This window comes from Lepidochelys kempii, chromosome 10 (genome assembly GCF_965140265.1).
Source record: "Lepidochelys kempii isolate rLepKem1 chromosome 10, rLepKem1.hap2, whole genome shotgun sequence".
NCBI classification, from domain to species: domain Eukaryota; kingdom Metazoa; phylum Chordata; order Testudines; family Cheloniidae; genus Lepidochelys; species Lepidochelys kempii.
The window spans coordinates 43,558,124-43,581,862 of record NC_133265.1 but is presented as its reverse complement, the minus strand read 5'-3'; the positions used below and the strand labels follow the sequence as shown (position 1 = coordinate 43,581,862).

At 46.6% G+C, this 23,739-nt stretch overlaps 1 protein-coding gene across 19 annotated transcripts in view; it reads right to left on the bottom strand.

Moving 5' to 3' along the window:
• Positions 1–23,739, bottom strand: part of CELF6 (CUGBP Elav-like family member 6) — a 235,746-nt gene that overhangs the window by 53,059 nt on the left and 158,948 nt on the right. For 5 of the 19 annotated variants that reach the window (XM_073363128.1, XM_073363136.1, XM_073363133.1 and 2 more), the window contains 3 exons: positions 18,792–18,872; positions 16,977–17,120; positions 2,803–3,488 (listed from right to left, as the gene is read on the bottom strand). In XM_073363128.1, coding sequence (XP_073219229.1) covers positions 3,355–3,488; positions 16,977–17,120; positions 18,792–18,872 — 359 coding nt within the window. In that variant the 3' untranslated portion in view covers positions 2,803–3,354. Of the gene's footprint in view, positions 1–2,802; positions 3,489–5,464; positions 5,583–16,976; positions 17,121–18,791; positions 18,873–23,739 lie in introns of those variants that run through there. The other 14 variants (XR_012161215.1, XM_073363131.1, XM_073363139.1 and 11 more) reach the window with 8 other exon arrangements.

Genomic DNA, 23,739 nt, shown 5'->3' with positions numbered 1-23,739 from the left:
TGAGTTCTTCTGGGAAGCCTAACACTGAAATGAATGCAGTGCTACATCTTAAAATACATGCTTTGCACATTTTAACCCAGCAACGAAAGGATTCATTATCACTGAGACAGTTGCACAGTTCCAGATACCTGATGTGCTAGAAATGCCAGGGAAAGACAAAAAGCCATTGTTGCTACTAGTGTTCTCGCCAAAACCTGTGTGTAATGAATATATCTGGATGAGCTTTGTAGATGAGCTGTGGTGAGAAATGTGCTGGGACTCTAAACTGGAAACCCTCTGGGGGAACAATGGAATTGGAAGGCTCCCAGACTATATATTATAAATATTATTATATTACATATTATCACCTTTCTTTCCCTCCAGTTTCCAGCTCAACTTTAGCCAACACAGATGAGGCATGTATAAGTTTTTCTGAGAGTACGTGGGCAGGGGTTGGTGTGTGGATCTGCGTATGGAGCATGACTGTGAATATGATGCACGAATGTGCAGGAGCGTAAGGGACTGTGGGTGCAGAGAGTAGCGTGACTGAGCTTCCAAATGCAAGCACGTGCTCTCCTGTGTATGAGTTTGCAGGCATGTGTGTGATGCGGAGGCGTGAGTCTGTGAGTGGGGAAGGAGTGGCAGAGAGGAGAGGAACTCTTCCTTCTTAGCATGCATGGAGGATTAATACGTTTGCACAGTGCTTCCCAACTATTATTATTACACTGCTTGATATCTACCAGCCTCCCTGACCCAAAGCAGTGAGAGCCAAGAGTCCAGCATGACTCCTTGTGTGAGGAAACCAACTTGGGACTGGTGACTTTTACCCCCAGAGTAACCACTAGGAGCCCTCCTGCCTCTCCAATACACTCTTCCAATGCACTGTTGATCACACTGCCCTAGAAGGATAGTGAAGGTTCCACTGCAGGGTACTAATGCCTCCCGACATTGTCTATTACCTGTGCATCACGGTCATGATTGTATGCAGTGTAGTTGCAGCCATGCTGGTCCCAGGATATTGCAGAGACAAGGTGGGGGAGATAATATTTTTTATTGGACCAACATCTGCTGGTGAGAGAGGGCATGTCTACACTGGCAGAGTTACAGCGCCGGGAGTTGCAGTGCCGCTCAGAGAGTGTTGAAGGGAAACCACTGCTGTGTGTTCACACTGTCAGCTGCCTGCGCAATAGCGTGTTCACACTTGCAGCACGTGCAGCATTATTCGGAGCAGTGCACTCTGGGCAGCTATCCCACAGAGCACCTCTTCTGCTTCTGCCGCTCAGAGTTGTGGGAAAGTGGAGGGGGTCGCGGGGCATCCTGGGTCCTGTCTCAATGCCCCGCGATGCATTGCTTCGCCTCCCAGCAATCTCTGTGCTTCCGTCCATATTTGGCGCCATCTTTCAATGGTTTGTGTACTGTGTGCCCTGCCTCTTGGGGCTACAGGAATGGATCCCGAATTGTTGACCAGTATACTGCTCGTGCTGACCAACACATCACTAGTGACAGTGGAGTTATTCCTTAAACTACAGAGGCAAGAGGAATGTAACATTGATCTCGCCACGTGTACTAGCTACAACATGAGATTGCTTGTGGCATTCACAGAGGTGCTGACCACAGTGGAATGCTACTTGTGGGCTTGGGAAATAAGCACAGAGTGCTCGGATCACATCATGATGCGCGTTTGGGATGACGAGCAGTGGCTGCAGAACTTTCGGATGAGGAAAGCCACTTTCATAAGACTGTGTGATGAGCTCGCCCCAGCGCTGCGGCGCAAGGACATGAGAATGAGAGCTGCCCTGCTGTCGGAGAAGCGTGTGGCGATTGCACTGTGGAAGCTGGCTACTTCAGATTGCTACCAATCGGTCGTAAACCAGTTCAGAGTGGGAAAGTCTACCATTGGATTCGTGTTGATGGAAGTCTGCAGGGCCATTAATTGCATCCTGCTCCAAAAGACCATGATACCGGGCAATGTGCGTGACATTGTAGATGGCTTTGCACAAATGGGCTTCCCTAACTGTGGAGGCAGCGATAGCACACATATTCCAGTTCTGGCCCCAGACCACCTAACCAACTAGTACATTAATCGCCAGGGTTATTTCTCAATGGTTTTCCAGGCGCTTGTGGATCACCGTGGGCGTTTCACAGACATTAAGGCAGGCTGGTCTGGAAAGGTGCATGATGCACGCACCTTTCGGAACACTGGCCTGTTCAGGAAGCTACAAGCAGGGATTTCCTTTCCAGACCAGAAGATCACCGTAGGGGAAGTAGAAATGCCCACTGTGGTCCTGGGAGACCCTGCCTATCCCTTAATGCTGTGGCTTATGAAGCCATACACTGGGCAACTTGACAGCAGCAAGGAGCGGTTCAACAACAGGTTGAGCAAGTGCAGAATGACTGTTTTGTGTGCTTTTGGCCATTTAAAGGCCCGCTGGCGCTGCCTCTGTGGGATGCTGGACCTGGCCGATGACAATATTCCTATGCTTATAGCCGCGTGCTGTACGCGCCATAATATTTGTGAAGGGAAGAGTGAAAGCTTCACTCATGGCTGGACCGCAGAGCCTCAGTGCTTGGTGGCTGAGTTTGAACAGCCAGAGACCAGGCTATTAGAGTGGGACAGCGCGGGGCCATAAGGATCAGGGATGCCTTGAGGCAGCAATCTAAAGCTGAGAGCCACTAATATTTGTTGCTGTGCTCAGGAGTGCAGTACTTGTAATGTTAGGAGGGGATTGTGATTGGTGCAGATGCTGCAATATGAAGGTTTAAGATAATTGTCTGTTGCTTTGCAGGTCTCTGTTTGCTTTCAATTAATAGAATTAAGATTGCTTTCAAACCAACACAATTCTTTTATTAAAAAACAACAACTGGAGAAGAGAGTCAAACAAACAAACAAAAAAAAACATCAGCAGTGAGGGAGATGGGGGAAGGGAAGGTCCCAGGAGGAGGTGGGGTCCTGGGACAGCTAAATATTTATGTCCAAGGATCATATCCAACCTTCTCCTTTGGAGTACAGTGCAGTGGGTACTGTACTTCAGCAGGGCCAAACTGCAGAGGGATGGGTGTTGAGTGCAGTGGGTAGTGGAAGTCCACAGTGCTGGACTGTGATGGGGGAGGAGTGGAATGATATGGGTATAGACTGGACACAGGAGGTTGATCAGAGTGTGTTGGTGGTCTCTGGGGGGAGCATGGGAAAGAGTTTTGCAACAGCGGCTGCAGGGGAGGGCGGGCACACAGCTGCTCGGTTTGCAGAGCTAGTATGTCCTGGAGCGTGTCTGCTTGGTGCTCCATAACCTTTAAGAGCCGCTCCGTGGCTTTATTCTGGCATGCCGCATTATCCTTTTGGTCCCTCTTCTCACTGTCCAGCCACTCCTTCAATTCCTATTTCCTGGTGGCGGAGTGCATCATAACATCACACAGAAAGTCCTCCTTAGTTCTTCTTGGCCGCTTTCTAATTCTGCACAGCCTTTCAGCTGCCAATAACAAAGAAGGAGGCTGGGCTCCTAAGGTCATCTCTGTGAAGTTTAAACACAACGTTTTACAGAAGCAGTATTGTTTGCAACACAGAGAACATTGATTCAGTGAATTAAAACACAGCCCATACACTGACACCTGTCACTAACTGGCTGACCCCAGGCAAGCACACATGAGCCACAAGACCCCCATAATGGTGAGTAGCCACCAGGGCAGGGTAAATCACTCTTCCCGGACTCTGCTGTACACTGGGCACATGGCTCTCGGGGAAAGCCAGCACTGTAGTGGGGGGCCTGATAATCATTCCTGTCCCCACACTTTTCACAGGAGGTGATCATTATGGAAGATATCTCGCTGCTGAGGGTGAGCAGGGAATCAAGGGAGGGTCTTCTCCAAGATTGAAGCTTCTGCCCTGGCCCCTATGCAGCTTGCCTGTGTGCAGCAATGTTCACCCTCCTGTCCGCACTCTCCCTGTGACGGCACAGTAGTGCGGAAAAGGTACTGTTAATGGAGCAAGAAACAAAGCAGCTCTGCCGAAGAACCTGTGGCAGTGGATTGCCCAGTATTTCTACAAGAGTTTTCTGGAGATCTCTGAGGGAGATTCCCGTGAAGTGAGGGAATCAATCAACAGCCTGTTACGGCGCTCAGACTAGGCATGTGGTGGGAGACACGCCTGCTTTCTGCAACCCTCCTGCCCCCAACAATTTGCATCAGTGATTCCCAAAATCAAATCCACTTACCAGGGGCTTCCTCTCCTGTTTGCGCTTCACCAACATCTGACAGCTGTGACTGGCTAGCCTCCTCCAGGGTAGAAAAGAGCTCCTGGCTGCATGCATCTCTGACGTCTGAGTCATCTTCTGCCTCTGGGTCCCGCTCCACATCCTCATCCAAGATTTCCTCCTCCTGGCTTGGTCCACTTTTGACTGGCACACGAGCCAATGAAGTATCCATATTGGTCTTCGCAGTGGAGATGGGGTCACCACAGAGTATCGCGTCCAGCTTTTTGTAGAACCGGCAGCTCGTGGGCGCAGCGCCTTGTGGTAGGCGTTCTGCAGCTCCTTCACTTTTACCCTGCACTGCAATGCATCCTGGTCATGGCCTCTTTCTGTCATCCATTGTGAAATCTGTCTGTAGGTATCATAACTCCCATGGCTGGAGCGCAGCTGGGACTGCACAGCCTCCTCTCCCCAAATGCTGATGAGGTCCAGCAGTTCAGCATTGCTCCAAGCTGGGGATCGCCTGGTGCATGGAGCAGGCATCGCCACCTGGAAAGATGCGCTGAGACCACTGCATGCATCACTGAGCAAACAGGAAGGGGACTTTCAAAATTCCAAAGGAATTTATGGGGTGGGGATGACGGTTGGTCACCCGAAAGCTGCTTTACTGCGCAGAAACTTGCCAGTGTAGACAGGGCCTGAGACAAGCTTTCGAGCCACACAGAGCTCTTCTTCAGGTCTGGGGAAGGTACTCAGAGAATCACAGCGAAACACAAGGTGGAACAGATTGTTTAGTATAAGTCATTAACCCATATTTCAAGGGACCATTCAACATGAAGTGGTCTGTTAACACCCCTGCAGTCATAGGGGGGAAGAAGGGAGGGGGAAAATGGCAGCTTGCGGGGGTTGTTAGTGGGTTACCGATTGTTGTAATAATCCATGATTCCAGTGTCTCTGTCCAGTCCATGATCTTTAGTGTCTAGCAGTGTTATAAATTTAAGCTCCCAGGCTGGTCTTTTGAAGGCGTTGTGCAGGTTTCCTTTGAAAATGATGACCGAGAGGTTAGATATAGAGTGATCATTGTGTGAAAACTGTTCACCCGCAGGTGACAGGGTGTTATTGTCTTATCGTTTTCCTGTGTGAATTCATTCGAGAGCTTAGTGAACGGTTTCGCCCACATAGTTGTTGTGGGTGCACTGGATGAGATATACCACATGTTGTGATAGGCATGTCCTGGGACCCCTGGGTCTTGAAAGGTGTGCTGTTGGGGGTGTTGATCATCATAACAGTGGAGATCTATCTACAGGTCCTGACCTTGGTGTGACGTTATTGACATGAACTGTGACCATATAGATCATTGTTGCAATCACTGTTATATATTTGCAGCAAATATTGTACAAAGGTTGTCGAGTGAGGTGTCTATAAAAAGGATATGATTTGCTGGTTATGATTATGCTATCTGCATGCATATATCATTTTTGTATTTAAAATTATAAATATTTGCTATGTACTTGTATCTCAATGTGTTTGATTCTAAGTAGCATCAGTGAAGCAATTGGCCAGCTTATTGAGAAGGGACTCTTCAGATTAAGTGCCCAGTCAAGAAACACTTAACTGACAATGGACCGTGGGGGACTCCAGTCCACATATGAGGAGTCTTCCTGAGGACATTCAAGGTAGCATGTGAGCAATGGCTGCTCTACCTGTGAAAAAGTGAGTCATGCATGGACATGTGACTTGCCCATGTGACTCCAAACTCCACCTTGCTGCTTGGTTTCAGAGTGGTAGCCGTGTTAGTCTGTATCAGCAAAAAGAATGAGGAGTACTTGTGGCACCTTAGAGACTTATAAATTTATTTGGGCATAAGCTTTCTCTGTGTATATATATCTTCCCACTGTCTTTTCCACTGCATGCATCTGATGAAATCGGTTTTAGCCCACGAAAGCTTATGCCCAAATAAATTTGTTAGTCTCTAAGGTGCCACAAGTACTCCTCGTTCTTTTCACCTTGCTGCTGTGATTTTCCACAATAAGAACAAAGGGGTGTCCTTCCACATGGCAGAGGATATAAAAGGCCTTGGAAACTCCTCCATTTTGTCTTCAATCCTGCTTCTTACCTCTGGAGGAACTTTGCTACACTGAAGCTCAGAACAAAGGACTGAATGACCCATCCAAGCTGTGGATGTACTCCAGAGACTTGATTTGAACCTGCAGTTTATTCCATTACTGCTACAAGCCTGAATCAAGAACTTTGCCATTACTGTACATAATTGATTCCATTGAAGTAATTTTAGCTCTCATCTATATTTCTTTCTTTTTATGAATAAACCTTTAGATTTTAGATTCTAAAGGATTGGCAACAGCGTGATTTGTGGATAAGATTCGACTTGTATATTGACCTGGGTCTGAGGCTTGTTCCTTTGGGATCGGGAGAACCTTTTTTCTTTTACTGGGGTATTGGTTTTCATAACCATTCATCCCCGTAAGGAGTGGTGCTGGTGGTGATACTGGGAAACTGGAGTGTCTGAGGGAGTTGCTTGTCTGACTTCTGGTTAGCCAGTGGGGTAAAACCTAAGTCCTCTCTGTTTGGCTGGTTTGGCGTGCCTTAATAATAAAGGACACCCAGCCTTGGGCTGTGACTGCCCTGCTCTAAGCAATTTGTCCTTAATTGATACTCTCAGTTGTGTCCCGCCAGAGGCTGCATCCTTACACTTGGCATCTACCGGCTGTCATAGCATGCTCATATTTCTCAGCTCTATGCCAATGCAAGGTGCCTCAGAACTTACTCAGGAGCTCTTGGCAGTGCCATGCAACTAAACCAGGCTGAAAGAGACGATTATTGACTCACTGCAGGGCAGCCTAGCATGGTCAACAGCAATGAACACAGCTGCTGCGATTTATAAGGTTGTACCACACCTGAATGGCCTCTGACATCTGTCCAGCTATATGAGAAATCATCACGACAGGGACTGTCTTCTTCTAGGACCAAATACTCAGCAGTGAAAATTGGTGTTACCAATGGAGTTACGTGATTTATACCAACCTGAGTCTTTAATGCCAATTCAAAAGGTTTGTTCTCCCTTGGAGAAATGGTCTCCATCTTGTCCATGTAAGCATGCTGCTAAGTATGCCACATTCCTCAGGCAGGATGCACCTCCCTTTGCTGAATGATGTACTGTACCAAGGGTATCCCATTGATTTCAGTGGGATGCTAAGGGATTGCCACAGCACGTCTGGAGTGGAAGACCAGCTGCAAAGTATCTTACCAGTGTGTTGATAGCTTATATAAAAGCATATATTCCTAGCCCCATTCCCAGGATTATCCCAACAGTAGTAAAACCCCCACCCCGGGCAGTCTATAGACATGATGGGTCTGTGCCTAATAACTGGCTTGAGGCAGTAAATGTGAGGTGAACACACTGTAGTTTACTTGGTTCAGGTGTATCAATGTTGAAGGCAAAGACAGCTGATCCCATGCATCACAATAACACCTCCTGTATTTCACAACCCACAGCTTTCCAAAATGCTTGACAGCCCAACGTACAGCCATCTCCAGGGCACAACATAGCCAGAGAGGTCAGGGGAGATGGGCACACCTCTCATCTTTGACTCCCTCAGGGAACTGATGGGCAGGATCCCCTGGGAGAATAATATGAGGGGGAAAGGAGTCCAGGAGAGCTGGCTGTATTTTAAAGAATCCTTATTGAGGTTACAGGGACAAACCATCCCTATATGTAGAAAGAATAGTAAATATGGCAGGCGACCAGTTTGGCTTAACAGTGAAATCCTTGCTGATCTTAAACACAAAAAAGAAGCTTACAAGAAGTGGAAGATTGGACAAATGACCAGGGAAGAGTATAAAAATATTGCTCGGGCATGCAGGAGTGAAATCAGGAATGCCAAATCACACCTGGAGTTGCAGCTAGCAAGAGATGTTAAGAGTAACAAGAAGGGTTTCTTCAGGTATGTTAGCAACAAGAAGAAAGTCAAGGAAAGTGTGGGCCCCTTACTGAATGAGGGAGGCAACCTACTGACAGAGGATGTGGAAAAAGCTAATGTACTCAATGCTTTTTTTGCCTCTGTCTTCACGAACAAGGTCAGCTCCCAGACTACTGCACTGGGCAGCACAGCATGGAGAGGAGGTGACCAGCCCTCTGTGGAGAAAGAAGTGGTTCGGGACTATTTAGAAAAGCTGGACGAGCACAAGTCCATGGGGCCGGATGCGCTGCATCCGAGAGTGCTCAAGGAGTTGGCGGTTGTGATTGCAGAGCCATTGGCCATTATCTTTGAAAACTCATTGCGATCAGGGGAAGTGCCGGATGACTGGAAAAAGGCTAATATAGTGCCCATCTTTAAAAAAGGGAAGAAGGAGGAACTACAGGCCAGTCAGCCTCACCTCAGTCCCTGGAAAAATCATGGAGCAGGTCCTCAAGGAATCAATTCTGAAGCACTTAGAGGAGAGGAAAGTGATCAGGAACAGTCAGCATGGATTCACCAAGGGCAAGTCATGCCTGACTAATCTAATTGCCTTCTGTGACAAGATAACTGGCTCTGTGGATGAGGGGAAAGCAGTGGACGTGTTGTTCCTTGACTTTAACAAAACTTTTGACACGGTCTCCACAGTATTCTTGCCAGAAAGTTAAAGAAGTATGGGCTGGATGAATACACTATAAGGTGGATAGAAAGTTGGCTAGATTGTCGGGCTCAACGGGTAGTGATCAATGGCTCCATGTCTAGTTGGCAGCCGGTATCAAGTGCAGTGCCCCAAGGGTCAGTCCTCGGGCCGGTTTTGTTTAATATCTTCATAAATGATCTGGAGGATAGTGTGGATTGCACCCTCAGCAAGTTTGCAGATGACACTAAACTGGGAGGAGAGGTAGATATGCTGGAGGGTAGGGATAGGATACAGAGGGACCTAGACAAATTAGAGGATTGGGCCAAAAGAAATCTGATGAGGTTCAATAAGGACAAGTGCAGAGTCCTGCACTTAGGACGGAAGAATCCCATGCACCGCTACAGACTGGGGACTGAATGGCTAGGCAGCAGTTCTGCAGAAAAGTACTTAGGGGTTACAGTGGACGAAAAGCTGGCTATGAGTCAACAGTGTGCTGTTGTTGCCAAGAAGGCCAGTGGCATTTTGGGATGTATAAGTAGGGGCATTGCCAGCAGATTGAGGGACGTGATCGTTCCTCTCTATTCGACATTGGTGAGCCTCATCTGGAGTACTGTGTCCAGTTTTGGGCCCCACATTACAAGAAGGATGTGGAAAAACTGGAAAATGTCCAGCGGAGGGCAACAAAAATGATTAGGGGACTGGAACACATGGCTTATGAGGAGAGGCTGGCTGAGGGAACTGGGATTGTTTAGTCTGCGGAAGAGAAGAATGAGGGGGGATTTGATAGCTGCTTTCAACTACCTGAAAGGGGGTTCCAAAGAGGATGGATCTAGACTGTTCTCAGTGGTAGCAGATGACAGAACAAGGAGTAATGGTCTCAAGTTGCAGTGGGGGAGGTTTAGGTTGGATCTTAGGAAAAACTTTTTCACTAGGAGGGTGGTGAAACACTGGAATGCGTTACCTAGGGAGGTGGTGGAATCGCCTTCCTTAGAAGTTTTTAAGGGCTTGACAAAGCCCTGGCTGGGATGATTTAGTTGGGGATTGATCCTGCTTTGAGCAGGGGGTTGGACTAGATGTCCTCCTGAGGTCCCTTCCAACCCTGATATTCTATGATTCATCTTAAGGAAAGGGCCAGGGGCTCTTTCGTACACACACAGAAGATCTTGAGTTTTAAGGTCACTAGCCAGAGGCCAGTACTCAGTTTATCCGCCTCAGAAAACTGACGGGGTGAGTTGAGTCTGGGGGAGGGAATCAAACCTGTGGGTTTGGGGAGTCTGGCTGCTTTGGCTGTGACACTGTCTCCTTCCATACTCCTCCCACTGGGATAGCAGCACGTGCCAGGCAGGGATTTTGTTATTAGTCTCAGGAGTACAAGATTTCGAAACAAGCCATGACTCCTGCCCCCTGCTTTTGTCTGTGAGCTGAGTGCTGAGCAGGAGCGGGTGTGGGAGTGGGATGGCCACACTGGAACAAACCTCCAGGAGAGCTGCAGAGTGAAATGCTGAGAATCCTGTGCCCAGCCTCTCACTACTTACTCCATTTGCACAACCTCTGCCCTTTTCACTGGGGCTTCCTAGTGCAAGCTGCCATGAAAAACACCTGCCCTAAGTTCATCTGGACTTTGATTAAACCTATGTGGCCCCCCATGATCATGGGGGTGCCTTGAATTCTTTCATCTACTTAGCCTTACAACACCTTGTGAGGTAGGTAAGAACTATCATTTCCATTTCACAGAGGGGGAACTGAGGCACAGCGAGACTAAGTGATATGCCCAAGGTCATACGCAGAGTCTGTGGTATAGCCCTATCAACTGAGTACTGCGCTAGTACCCTTGCCACTGAACCATCCTGTCTCTCTGACTGGACCAGCCCTGTGTGCTGACTTTGCTCACATGAATACAGGTCTTTTGATTTTTTGGCTGCATGGGTTTGTTCAGGACTTCAATAGCCATAAAATAACTGGGCTTGAGCTTCAGTTAGTGTAAACTGCACTAGTTCCATGGACCTCAATGAAACCACACTTCTGTATGCCAGCTGAAGAGCTGGCCCAAGGTAGGCATGGACGTGTTTGTAGGGGTCTGTTCTGGTTAGTGGAAAGTGAAATCAGACAGACTTTCTGCCATGCCTGCTTTCTATTTTAAACTGATTTTGGACACAAGACTGCTGGTCCCTTTTATAACATTCTTTATACGCAGCACAGTGACTATGCAACATAAAACTGATCATTATGTTACGCCTGTTGCCTGAGCAGGTCCTGGCATGAGATAAAGACTTGAGGGAGCTGACCTCAGGGTACTTCCATCCTCTACACATAAAGAGGGCTTTGTAAATGTCTTCACATGCCCTCTGGGCACAAGTTTGTCTTTGTCCCACCTCTGCAGGGTTGGGAAAGCTTGTGACATTTCACCTGAAACCATCTTTTCTCACTAATTAACATACTTTTCTGCCCACCAAAGAAGCCACACCTGGTCCAGGACTTAGTGACCACCCAGGCCTAGGTCAGAGTAAAGGATAGGAAAAATAGTTGTTCTCTGGGATGGCTCTGTACTCCTGGAGGTAGTATCTAGCCATCATGAAGCCTAAGTGCTACCTGGCTCATCCCAGCTCACTGCAGGGATATCTACCAATCATCCATCCACTCTCCCATACCAAACCCATCACCATAGTATCAGTCCTCCTTGTCTTACCTGGATGGAAGTACGCACTGCACTCCAATTGCCTTAGCCACCACTGCTTGTCAAAACCTCAACAAACTGTGCTGAGGCATCAGGCTGCCCCACTGGCTGACAGGAATTGCAGTGCTTTGCTCTACACAACTCTTTTCAGGGCAGACCATTGACTAGAAGGCTAATGCATGACATCCCGCTCAAGTCCCGGTACCTACACAAACAGTGCATGAGAAGTGATTTTGTTTGTCATTTTCTTCAGGCCAAGGTCTATAAAGTCTACAAAATCTAGGCAACATGTAATTTTCTTGGAAATAGGAGGGGGTGAGGAGGGGAGGGAAGGGGTAGAAAGCCAACATGTACGGAGGAACACGTGGTTCTGACAGAGACATCCTTTAGGGGAGGTTCTATTAATGAAGATTCTCTATGTCCTAGTAAGGAAGAGAGGATGAAGATGATAAAATATGGGTAGGATCTGATGAGAAACAATCAAATGAAAAAGAGTCCCATTCAATTACATCATGTAATGGCAGACAGATAAAAAGTGAGGATTTTTTAAAGTGCTTATATAAAAATGCTAGAAGTCTAAATAATAAGATGGGTGAACTAGAGTGCCTCGTATTAAATGAGGAGATTGATATAATAGGCATCACAGACATTTGGTGGAATGAGGATAATCAATGGGACACAGTAATACCAGGGTACAAAATATATCGGAAGGACAGAACAGGTCATGCTGTGGGGCAGGGGGGAGTGGCATTATATGTGAAAGAAAGCAGAGTGTCAAATGAAGTAAAAATCTTAAATGAACCAAGTTGTACCATAGAATCTCTATGGCGAGTAAGTCCATGCTCTAAAAATAAGAATATAGCAGTAGGGATATATTACCGACCACTGACCAGGATGGTGATAGTGACTATGAAATGCTCAAGGAGATTAGAGAGGCTATAAAAATAAAAAACTCAATAATAATGGGGGATTTCAACTATCCCCATATTTGACTGGGTACATGTTACCTCAGGACAGGATGAAGAGATACAGTTTCTCGACGCCTTAAATCACTGCTTCTTGGAGCAGCCAGTCCTGGAACCCACAAGAGGAGAGGCAATTCTTGATTTAGTTCTAAGGGTATGTCTACACTACGAAATTAGGTCGAATTTATAGAAATAGTTTTTTTAGAAATCGGTTTTATATATTCGAGTGTGTGTGTCCCCACAGAAAATGCTCTAAGTGCATTAAGTGCATTAACTCGGCGGAGTGCTTCCACAGTACCGAGGCAAGCGTTGACTTCCGGAGTGTTGCACTGTGGTGAGCTATCCCACAGTTCCCGCAGTCTCCGGAAATGAGATTCAAAAGTTCGCGGTTCTTTTCCTGTCTACCTGGCCATGCATCTGAGTTGAGAGTGCTGTCCAGAGCGGTCACAATAGAGCACTCTGGGATAGCTCCCGGAGGCCAATACCGTCGAATTGTGTCCACAGTACCCCAAATTCGACTTGGCAAGGCCGATTTAAGCGCTAATCCATTTGTCAGGGGTGGAGTAAGGAAATCGATTTTAAGAGCCCTTTAAATCGAATAAAAGGGCTTCATCGTGTGGACAGGTGCAGGTTTACATCGATTTAACGTTGCTAAATTCGACCTAAAGTCCTAGTGTAGACCAGGGCTAAGTGGAGCACAGGATCTGGTCCAAGAGGTGAATATAGCTGGACTGCTTGGTAATCGTGACCATAACGAAGGATACGTTTTAGTCACGGGTATTTTTAGTAAAAGTCATGGACAGGTCAAGGTCAAAAAACAAAAATTCACAGCCCGTGACCTGTCCATGACTTTTACTATATACCCCTGACTAAAACTTGAGAGGGGAAGTGGCTCCAGGGGGCGGCCCTGGGGGCACTGCAGGTGCTGGGGGGGGCAGGGGTGTGCTGGGGGTGGCAGTCCCAGGGGTGCCACGGGGGGAGGTTGTGGCCTGGGGGGGGCGGTGTCATGGGTACTTGGGGGTGGAGGGGGAGGTTTGGTGGACCTGGGGCAGTTTCCCTACCCGGCTTCTGGAAGCAGTGACCTCCAGCTCCCAGCTCCACATGCTACCTCCGCTCTTTCCCAAGCCCCCACACTCCAGAGTGCCCCTGCAGCTGCCCCCCCAAGCACCCCCGGCACCCCCCATTGGTTGGGAACTGCGGCCAATGGGAGCTGTGGGGGAGGTGTCTGTGGGCAGGGGAGTTGCTGTCACCTTTCTGGGGAGCCCCCCCCATAAGCACCGCCCCTGCACCCTAATCCCCAGCCCTGAGCCCCCCACCACCCAAACTCCTTCTGCTGGGGGGCGGTGGGGTCCAAGACTGCCCCAGCAGCAGCTGGTGTGAATGGCCCAGGGGCTGCCTGAGCTGCTCAGGTAGCTCCCAGGCCAGCCCCACGGACTGCTGCAGAAGTCATGGAGGTTATGGAAAGTCACAGAATCCGTGGCTTCCGTGACCTCTGTGACAAACACGGATCCTTAAGCATAATATAATTAAGCATAAAATCCCTATGGCGGGGAAAACACCGCAGCGGCCCAACACTGCAGCATTTAATTTCAGAAAGGGGAACTACAAAAAAATGAGGAAGTTAGTTAAACAAAAATTAAAAGGTACAGTGCCAAAAGTGAAATCCCAGCAATTTGCATGGAAACTTTTTAAAGACACCATAATAGAGGCTCAATTTAAACGTATACCCCAAATGAAAAAACATAGTAAGAGAACCAAAAAAGTGCCACCGTGGCTAAACAACAAAGTAAAAGCAGCAGTGAGAGACAAAAAGGCATCCTTTATAAAGTGGAAGTTAAACCTTAGTGAGGTAAATAGAAAGGAGCATAAAGTCTGGCAAATAAAGTGTAAAAATATAATTAGGAAGGCCAAAAAAGAATTTGAAGAACAGCTAGCCAAAGACTCAAAAACTAATAGCAAATTTTGTTTTAAGTACATCAGACGCAAGAAGCCTGCTAACAACCAGTGGGGCCACTGGACGATCAAGATGCTAAAGGAGCACTCAAGGATGATAGAGCCATTGCAGTTAAACTAAATGAATTCTTTGCATTGGTCTTCACGGCTGAGGATGTGAGGGAGATTCCCAAACCTAAGCGATTCTTTATAGGTGACAAATCTGAGGAACTGTCCCAGATTGAGGTGTCATTTGAGGAGGTTTTGGAACAAACTGATAAACTAAACAGTAGTAAGTCACCAGGACCAGATGGTATTCACCCAAGAGTTCTGAAGGAACTCAAATGTGAAATTGCAGAACTACTAACTGTAGTCTGTAATGTATCATTTAAATCAGCTTATGTACCAAATGACTGGAGGATAGCTAATGTGACGCCAATTTTTAAAAAGGGCTCCAGAGGTGACCCCAGCAATTACAGGCCAGCAAGCATGACTTCAGTACCAGGCAAACTGGTTGAAACTAGAGTAAAGAAGAAAATTGTCAGATACATAGATTAACATAATTTGTTGGGTAAGAGTCAACATGGTTTTTGTAAAGGGAAATCATGCCTCACCAATCTACTAGAATTCTTTGGGGGCGTCAACAAGTATGTGGACAAGGGGGATCCAGTTGATTATAGTGTACTTAGATTTTCAGAAAGCCTTTGACAAGATCCCTCACCAAAGGCTGTTAAGCAAAGTAAGCTGTCATGGGATAAGAGGGAAGGTCCTCTCATGGACTGGTAACTGGTTAAAAGATAGGAAACAAAGGGTAGGAATAAATGGTGAGTTTTCAGAATGGAGAGAGGTAAATAGTGGTGTTCCCCAGGGGTCTGTATTGGGACCAGTCCTATTCAACGTATTCATAAATGACTTAGAAAAAGTAGTAAACAGTGAGGTGGCAAATTTGCAGATGATACAAAACTACTCAAGATAGTTAAGTCCCAAGCAGTCTGCAAAGAGCTACAAAAGGATCTCACAAAACTGGGTGACTGGGCAACAAAATGGGAGACGAAATTCAGTGTTGATAAATGCAAAATAATGCACATTTGAAAACATTATCCCAGCCACACATATAAAATGATGGGGTCTAAATTAGCTGATATCACTCAGGAAAGAGATTTTGGAGTCATTGTAGATAGTTCTCTGAAAACATCCACTCAATGTGCAGCAGCAGCCAAAAAAGCAAACAGAATGTTGGGAATCATTAAGAAAGGGATAGATAATAAGACAGAAAATATTGTATTTCCTCTATATAAATCCATGGTACACACACATCTTGAATACTGGGTGCAGATGTGGTCGCCTCATCTCAAAAATATATATATTGAAATTGGAAATGGTTCAGAAAAGAGCAACAAAAATGATTAGGGGTATGGAACAGCTTCCATATAAAGAGAGATTAATAAGACTGGGACTTTTCAGCTTGGAAAAGAGATGACTGGGGGGGATATGATAGAGGTCTATAAAATCATGACTGGTGTGGAGCAAGTAAATTAGGAAGTGTTATTTATTCCTCCTCATAACACAAGAACTAGAAGTCACCAAATGAAATTAATAGGCAGCAGGTTTAAAACAAACAAAAGGAAGTATTTTTTCACATAATGCACAGTCAACCTGTGGAACTCCTTGCCAGAGGATGTTGTGAAGGCCAAGACTACAACAAGATTCAAAAAAGAACTAGATAAATTCATGGAGGATAGGTCCATCAATGGCAAATAGCCAGGATGGGCAGGGATGGGGGTGTCCCTAGCCTCTGTTTGCCAGAAGCTGGGAATGGGTGACAGGGGATGGATCACTTGATGATTACCTGTTCTGTTCATTCCCTCTTGGGCACCTGGCATTGGCCACTGTCAGAAGACAGGATACTGGGTGAGATGGACCTTTGGTCTGACCCAGTATGGCCATACTTATGTTCTTATGAATGAAAGGAAGGAAGCCCCAGACATAACATTCCACCAGTTTCACTTTGCTGAAACTTTGCCACAAAACCCTGCGTATTTGGGTACATTTCATGTTGCAGAACTCAACTTTTATCCATTTCTAAGGGGAACATCTCAGCCTCTGGAACACAGTGAGACCTGTGCAAGCAGCCTCCCTAATCAGGTAAGCTCCTGTCTGAATGGAATGCACTAACATACCACCCTGGTGTACGGAGTACCATTCTGCACCACCTCCTTCAGAAGCCCACCTAGAAGTGTTGTTGGTTCCTTGAGTGGTCAGTCCTTTCAGACATGGTTCCAGCCTATTCATGTAACAGACTGGACATATCAATAATGATGTGATTGCAGAGGGGATGCAGGGTCTAGTCTCTCTGCTATCAGTTCAGGCAGAAAGGTTCATATGCAGATTGCTTTGTGTGTAACTGGAGTGGGATTGAAGAAATGTCCCACGTGTTTCCCAAATAGCTCAGATTTGCTGGTAAACCTGGCCACCGATTGGCTTAATTGGCTCCTTAATGAAGCATAGCATCACTATGCATCAAAATGCTCTTTTGTGTGAAATGCAACAGGAGACCCAACTATCCAAAGGAGCCAATGCTGCAAAACTCCTGGAGGGAAAGATGAGAGCAGGTTCTCTGGTACTTACCAAAGCATTTACTTTGGTTGGTGGCACGGTCAACAAAGACTTTGGCAGAGATGACATTGCCAAAAGGCAAAAACATCTGCATGAGCTCCGCATCTCCGAACTCCTGGGGCAGGTGATAAATAAACAGGTTACATCCTTCGGGACCTGGGATAACACACGTGCACACACAAAGAACAGCCGCCCATTAGCAAAGAGGCCACATGTGCCTTCCTCCTCTTTCTCAGACTTGCGCAGTGTACTGTGTTTGAGCTGGCATTGTAATGAGCATCTTCAGTCACTGAGTGATCTCTCTAGTAAATTACTAGTGCATCCTTCTGTCAGTCCACCCACCCATCTCTTTCTAAATGTGTCCAGCTACCTGTTACTCCATTCACCCATATGGCCCAGCATTGCTTTGCTTAGCCCTGTGTTGACATACCCAACCAGCCATCTATGCCCACACATTTCTCTCTACATCTCTAGGTCTTTTCATGTAACTGTTTGCCCATTCAGCAATCTATCTAAATGTTCACTTGGCAATTCAGCTACTTCCTTTCACCAGTTCATTCAGGTCCCTGCATATACCCATTACTCTGTTCATCACCCCACTCCACCTCTCCAGCTATGTTTCCTTTCATCTTTTTCTTTTCATTTTTTTCACCCACCTTTCCTGGCATGTCTCAATTTCCCCATTTCTCTATTTGCACATCACCTATCACTTATCTGTCTTCTCATCCATCCTTTCCATTCATCTACACACCATCCAACCATCAATCTCTGGGATTACATTAAAACACCTAGCATATACACACACATGCTACCAGTAATTCTTCTTCCTCTGGGATATGGCTGATTTCTATTAAGCATCTCCGGTAGCATGGACTTCAATCATAAGAACATAAGAATGGCCATACTGGGTCAGACCAAAGGTCAATCCAGCCTAGTATCCTGTCTACCGACAGTGGCCAATGCCAGGTGCCCCAGAGGGAGTGAACCTAACAGGTAATGATCTAGTGATCTCTCTCCTGCCATCCATCTCCACCCTCTGACAAACAGAGGCTAGGGACACCATTCCTTACCCATCCTGGCTAATAGCTATTAATGGACTTAACTTCCATGAATTTATCCAGTTCTCTTTTAAACCCTGTTATAGTCCTCGCCTTCACAACCTCCTCAGGCAAGGAGTTCCACCGGTTGACTGTGTGCTGAGTGAAGAAGAACTTCCTTTTATTTGTTTTAAACCTGCTGCCCATTAATTTCATTTGGTGGCCCCTAGTTCTTATATTATGGGAACAAGTAAATAACTTTTCCTTATTCACTTTCTCCACACCACTCATGATTTTATATACCTCTATCATATCCCTCCTTAGTCTCCTCTTTTCCAAGCTGAAAAGTCCTTGCCTCTTTAATCTCTCCTCATATGGGACCCGTTCCAAACCCCTAATCATTTTAGTTGCCCTTTTCTGAACCTTTTCTAATGCCAGTATATCTTTTTTGAGATGAGGGGCCCTACCTCAACCCAGGAAAATAGATCTGCCTCGATATTTCCTTTCAAATTACTGGGCCTGCTTATTTATCTCCTGGCCTGGAAATCTTTTGTTCTGAGACCTTCTATGGTCTTTGAAGCAGCAAAGTCTAACATCATTCACTTATCTTTCCTTTTTAATGGGCTCTCTCTTTCTCCCGCCACACACACACTACTTTATTGACCAACAGATGTTGCTCCCCCACCCCAGAATAGCTGTACAGCTGGATAAGTGACCAGCGAATAGACCCACATCAATGAATTCATCATTCAGCCTATCCCCTCCCGAACGTGCGCCTCCCCCCCCTTACCTTCTCTCTGCTGCTGTGGAATGATGGGCGCTTGCTGGGGAAAGGCCTGGCTGATAGGTGCATAGGCTGCTGGGTATGCTGCTGGACAACAGAAAAACAAAAGGGTCAAGCCTCAGTGGTCTGTCCTGCTTTGCTTTGCTAACACTCCGAGACGGCACAAATGGCATCCCCAGCGAACGATTCAGAGACACCCAGGTATAGGGGCCACGTTTTCATGAGCCCTTCAGCTTCTTTTGCCTGGCTTAGCTCTGAAGCTTCAGGTAGCGCTGCTAGTCTCTCCCAGAAAGCTGCTTCTGTTTTGTACCAGAGGCTCCTAGTTCTACACCTGTGACATCCACAGTGTAAGACTCATTCAGAAGACAGCTCACAAAAGAGTTCTCACTTTATGATGTGGAAAAGGGGTGGAACGGGATGGCTGGGAAGGAAAGGAAACTATTGTGCCCATGGGAATGAAAGCTCCCACAGAGCACTGGGGTTCTGCACACCCTGGAGGACTGCAGGGAGAATCGTTCTTGGGTTTTACATCCCATCTAAAGCAGTGCAGAGCCCACCCAGCACCATAGGGACATATTCTCCACTGATCTCAGTCAGGGATCATAGTGTATAATTTGCTTCCAGCTGATCCCCTCTCTGTTTGGACCAGCCCTATGAGAAGTACATAAAAAGGAAATGGTCCAGGTGTCCCAGTGGAATGGCCCTGACTGCATTAGCATGTGGACACAGTTCTTCTGTGCACAGAATTTCTCAGGACTGTGACGCTCAGCTGGGACTGCTGGGCTGGGCATTCATTTACCCACTCCGGCTGGGGCTCGCTCTTTGCCCCTTGACGTAATCCAGGAAAGTGGCATTTGCTGGACACTTTTTGCTCCTCATCAGTACAGCCGCTAATCTGCCAGGTCCCTTTCTCAGTGTGACATTGACCAGGGAATGAAGAGCGAGAGGAATCATTGGCCCTGGGTAGCAGGTTGGTCAGTTAGACTGGCTAGGTGTCCCCTACCTGGTTTCCACTCAGTCTTAGAGCTGGAATCAAACAATAGCATTTCTGATGTTCAGAATGGCTGAGGACTCCTCCCTCCCTCCCAGAGAAAGATGGGAGCAGGCCAGCCATTCCTCCTTCCCCAAAGCCAGCACTACATTGCCGGCCCCACCCACTCCTTTCTGCCGTGGCAACTCTTCACTAGGGGAAGCGCAGCAGTTTGCTCCCCCATTTATAGGCCCTTCCAGGGACAACAATCAGCCCCTGCTCTCTTTGCAGTGTCAGTTGGGAGGCCCTCTTCCCTGTCTGGGAGCGTCTGCCTGGGGTGTTTGTTTCTGTTCCATAACATCCTGCCTGGCAATGCACAGGTGTCCAAATTCTTTCCAGAAAGACGGGAGCTTCCTTTCCACACTAGGATGGAACACTTTCTCATTCCTTCCTGCACAATCTGCTCCTTTCTTCTCCCAGTGTTATACCGAATATTATTGTGGTCATCTCCATATCTGATCTGAGCACCAGGGCAGATACCAAACCTTGGATAGGCCCCCTCCCACCCCCAACTCCAACCAAACTGAGCATGAAAAAGATGGGTTAACTTTCAACCACTTTTGCCCAGTGCCTTTGCCCATCTGGGGTCCAGTCTGGCTGGGAAGCAGAAGCATTTGAATACAATGAAACAAGCTGTCCTGTTGGTATTCCTGCTTGGATGAGAAGCAGGAAGAACTTTAAAACTACTGTAAAATCCTGTTCTCACGAGATTTATGGTCCATTCTGCAGATCCTTGCAACCAATTGGAGGCAGCACAGTCTCAGAACTTGTGGGGATTTATCCAGATTGAAGCTCTGAAGTCTCTGAGCTTTGTCCATTTTCACTGCATACCAAGTCCTGCACTCTTTGTGTTCAGTGATCAGCTGATCCGTGGAGGCTTCTGTTGAAGTTATACCATCTGTCAATTGGCATTGCTCCAGGCACCCCAGTTCATGTCCATGCCTCCTACTTCCCATGGTGCCTGACTCTGCTCTTACACCAGGTTAACACCAGTGTAGCTCCACTGACTCCTGATTTACCTCTGTTTCAGAGAGATCAGAATCTGGCCCATACATGTCAGAGTGTGAACCTATACACAACTTGTTCACCTATGATGAGACATGTGGTATGTACATGCTAAATAACATAAATAGAGGGAGCAGCCTGATCTAGCTGAATGCTGGTGGGAGGCAGATTTAGACTGCATTCCTCGCTCTGCCACTGACCTGCTATATGACCTTGGACAAGTCATTTCCCTTCCCTGTACCTCTGTTTCCCCTCCCACCCTTTGTCTGTCTTGTCTATTTAGAATGCAAGCTCCTTAGGGACAGTACTGTATCTTGCTATGTATACATACAGCGCCTAGCACAATGGGGCCCAATCCCAGCTGGTAGATGCTGCTGTAGAACACAGAACAGCAGCAATGAACAGGGGCGAAATTGATGGTATTTCACATTTCAGATACAGTACATATGTGCAATGGACAAGCTTCTGCGCTCACTCCCACAAGTGGTGCTCTGCTGAGCTACAGACACTGGAGTAACTGAGCAGAGAGACTGGCTCAGTGCTGCAGTGTGTTTTAGAGAGCATGCTTTTAATGGACATGTGGATTTTTCTGTACTGGCAGAGAAACACTTAATTAACTGGATGAAATACCCATGAGTAGCATTTTGTCTACAGCATTATTTCTGCAGAATGAAAAGGGAGCCAGCTGCTATTTCAGCCTCTGAGAAAGCTCTGAATAGCACATGTGAATTGTCTAGAGTGAGGGGTAATTCCAAACATGTTCATTATAATGCAACAAAAGGAATCAAACCCCACAGGTTGCAGGCATTCAAAGGGTCTCTTTTCAGTGTATTGAGCAAACTTTCTAGCCACGTGACTCCCTGTAGCAGGCTGGCAGCAGGTGATGGTCCTGCAGGAAAGTGTTGGGTGGGATATGCTGAGGCAGGTATGTCCTTACCCCTCCTAGATATTTGGGACATAGGAGTGGACTTCTAGTGAGCGAGGACCAAGGGTGTGAGCTGAGCAGAGCTTAAGGAGGAATCTGGGAAGCAGCCAACACTTGTGCCTACTTTCGTGTATTTTCATCCCTGCTATGAACTCCTTTGAAGTAAATGGAGAAACACTAGGGATGAATTTGGCCTGCAGGATCGGATCCCTATTTTGAGCTCAATTTACTCTAGTATAACTAAGATAAAACCCATCACTTCATTTCAATGTAAATAATCATTTTCCTTCTCTCACTTTATTATTGCTCTATCAGGGCCAGATGGTAGGCAGGTGTAAATAAGGGAAGCTCCCAAAAATCACTGGAGTTACACTGATTTACATCAGCTGAGGATATGGTCCTCAGTATTTATACAGCATCATCATGTCCTCCCTCAAGGACGGTTTCTTTAGGCTAAACAAATAAACATGGCTTCTTTATTCTTTTCCTGCTGATGGAATTCTCACATCTCTGTGTCACTTTGGTTTCCCTTGTTTGAATGCGTATCTTCTCAGTTTCTATTGTAAGAGAGCAGAGACCAGACCTGCATATGGTATGCCAGATGCTGTCTCACCTCGGGTTTGCAGCCTGCAGGGGTATGTAACTACAGCAGGTTTGGAAGGATTCAGTTTTAACCGGTACATGTCTGTAACCTATTAATTCTCCCCCATCCCAAACCCCAGTGAAAAATGATTACACTGGTGATGATCAACATTAATAGAGAGGAAATTTTTAAAAATTAAATTAAATTGGAGGGCTGAGAAGTATGTGTGAGAGAGAACTGGCTTCCCCGCCTTTCTGCACTCAGGTCTCTCACACTGTATTGATTCAGAACATAGCCCCTTCCTACGATTTGGTTTTATTCACAAACAGAATTCCAAGAGAAACAAAAGCCAATCTAAGCCATTTTGGCAAACTTGGCAGCTCCCAGGATTCCTCCCTGGAAGTTACTCAGCCCACACCCTAGATCCAATCTGATTAGAGAGGTCCGTCTTTTTCCTTTGTGTCTGGGTGTGGTAACAAACCAGCTGCAGCAGTGAGTCAGCAGAAAGGCAAGATGGTTCTGTGCTTCAGGTACTGGACTGGAATTCTGGATATCTGGGTCCACTTTCCAACTCTGCCACCCACAGACTCTCTCTGTGGCCTTGGGCAAGTCATTTAAATTTCTGTGCTCAGTTCCCATCTATAAAATGGGGATAAGAATACTTTCTTCGCCTGTCTTGTCTGGTCAGAGTGCAAGCTGTTTGGGGCAGTGACTGTCTCTTACTATGCGTCTATACAGTGCCCAGTAGGGCTCCAATCTCAGCCTCTAGGTGCTACTACGCTACTTCTACAGCTGCTAATAGTAACTCAGTTAAACCTTTCCAGCAGACTCAATCCCTGCTCAAATGTATGAGAGAGACTCTAGCAGTATCCCATCAGACTTAAAAATGAACTATTAAGTTTAGAGCTGGTCAGAAAATAGATTTTTTGCCCCCATAGAAAATTCTGATGGAAAAATCAAAATCTGAATATTTTGGCTGAAAAACAAACTGAAATATTTGTTTTTGGAAATGCCAAATGTCTCATGGGAGTTGTAGTTAAGTGCCACAGGCTCCCATTATCCCCTATATCCCAGGCTCCCTGGTCAGACTATATTGCCCATGATGCACCACGGTCATCCCTCTTGGTGGAAGTGGTGCATCATGGGAGTCCCTGGCCATGGTACATCATGAAGATGTAGTCTGGGAGGGGAGCCTGGCCCACAGAGGAAAATGGAGACGTGAGGTGCCTGAACTACAACTCCCATGAGGCACTGCAGCAGTATTTCCATACTGAAATATTTCAGTTTGCAGGCATTTGGTTTTTCAGTTAAAAAAAACAACAACATTTTTTTTGGTGGAAAACACACTTTTTGCAAAAAATTCCAAAAACCCCAGTCAAAACCCCAGTTTTCTGTCATAAAACAATTTAAA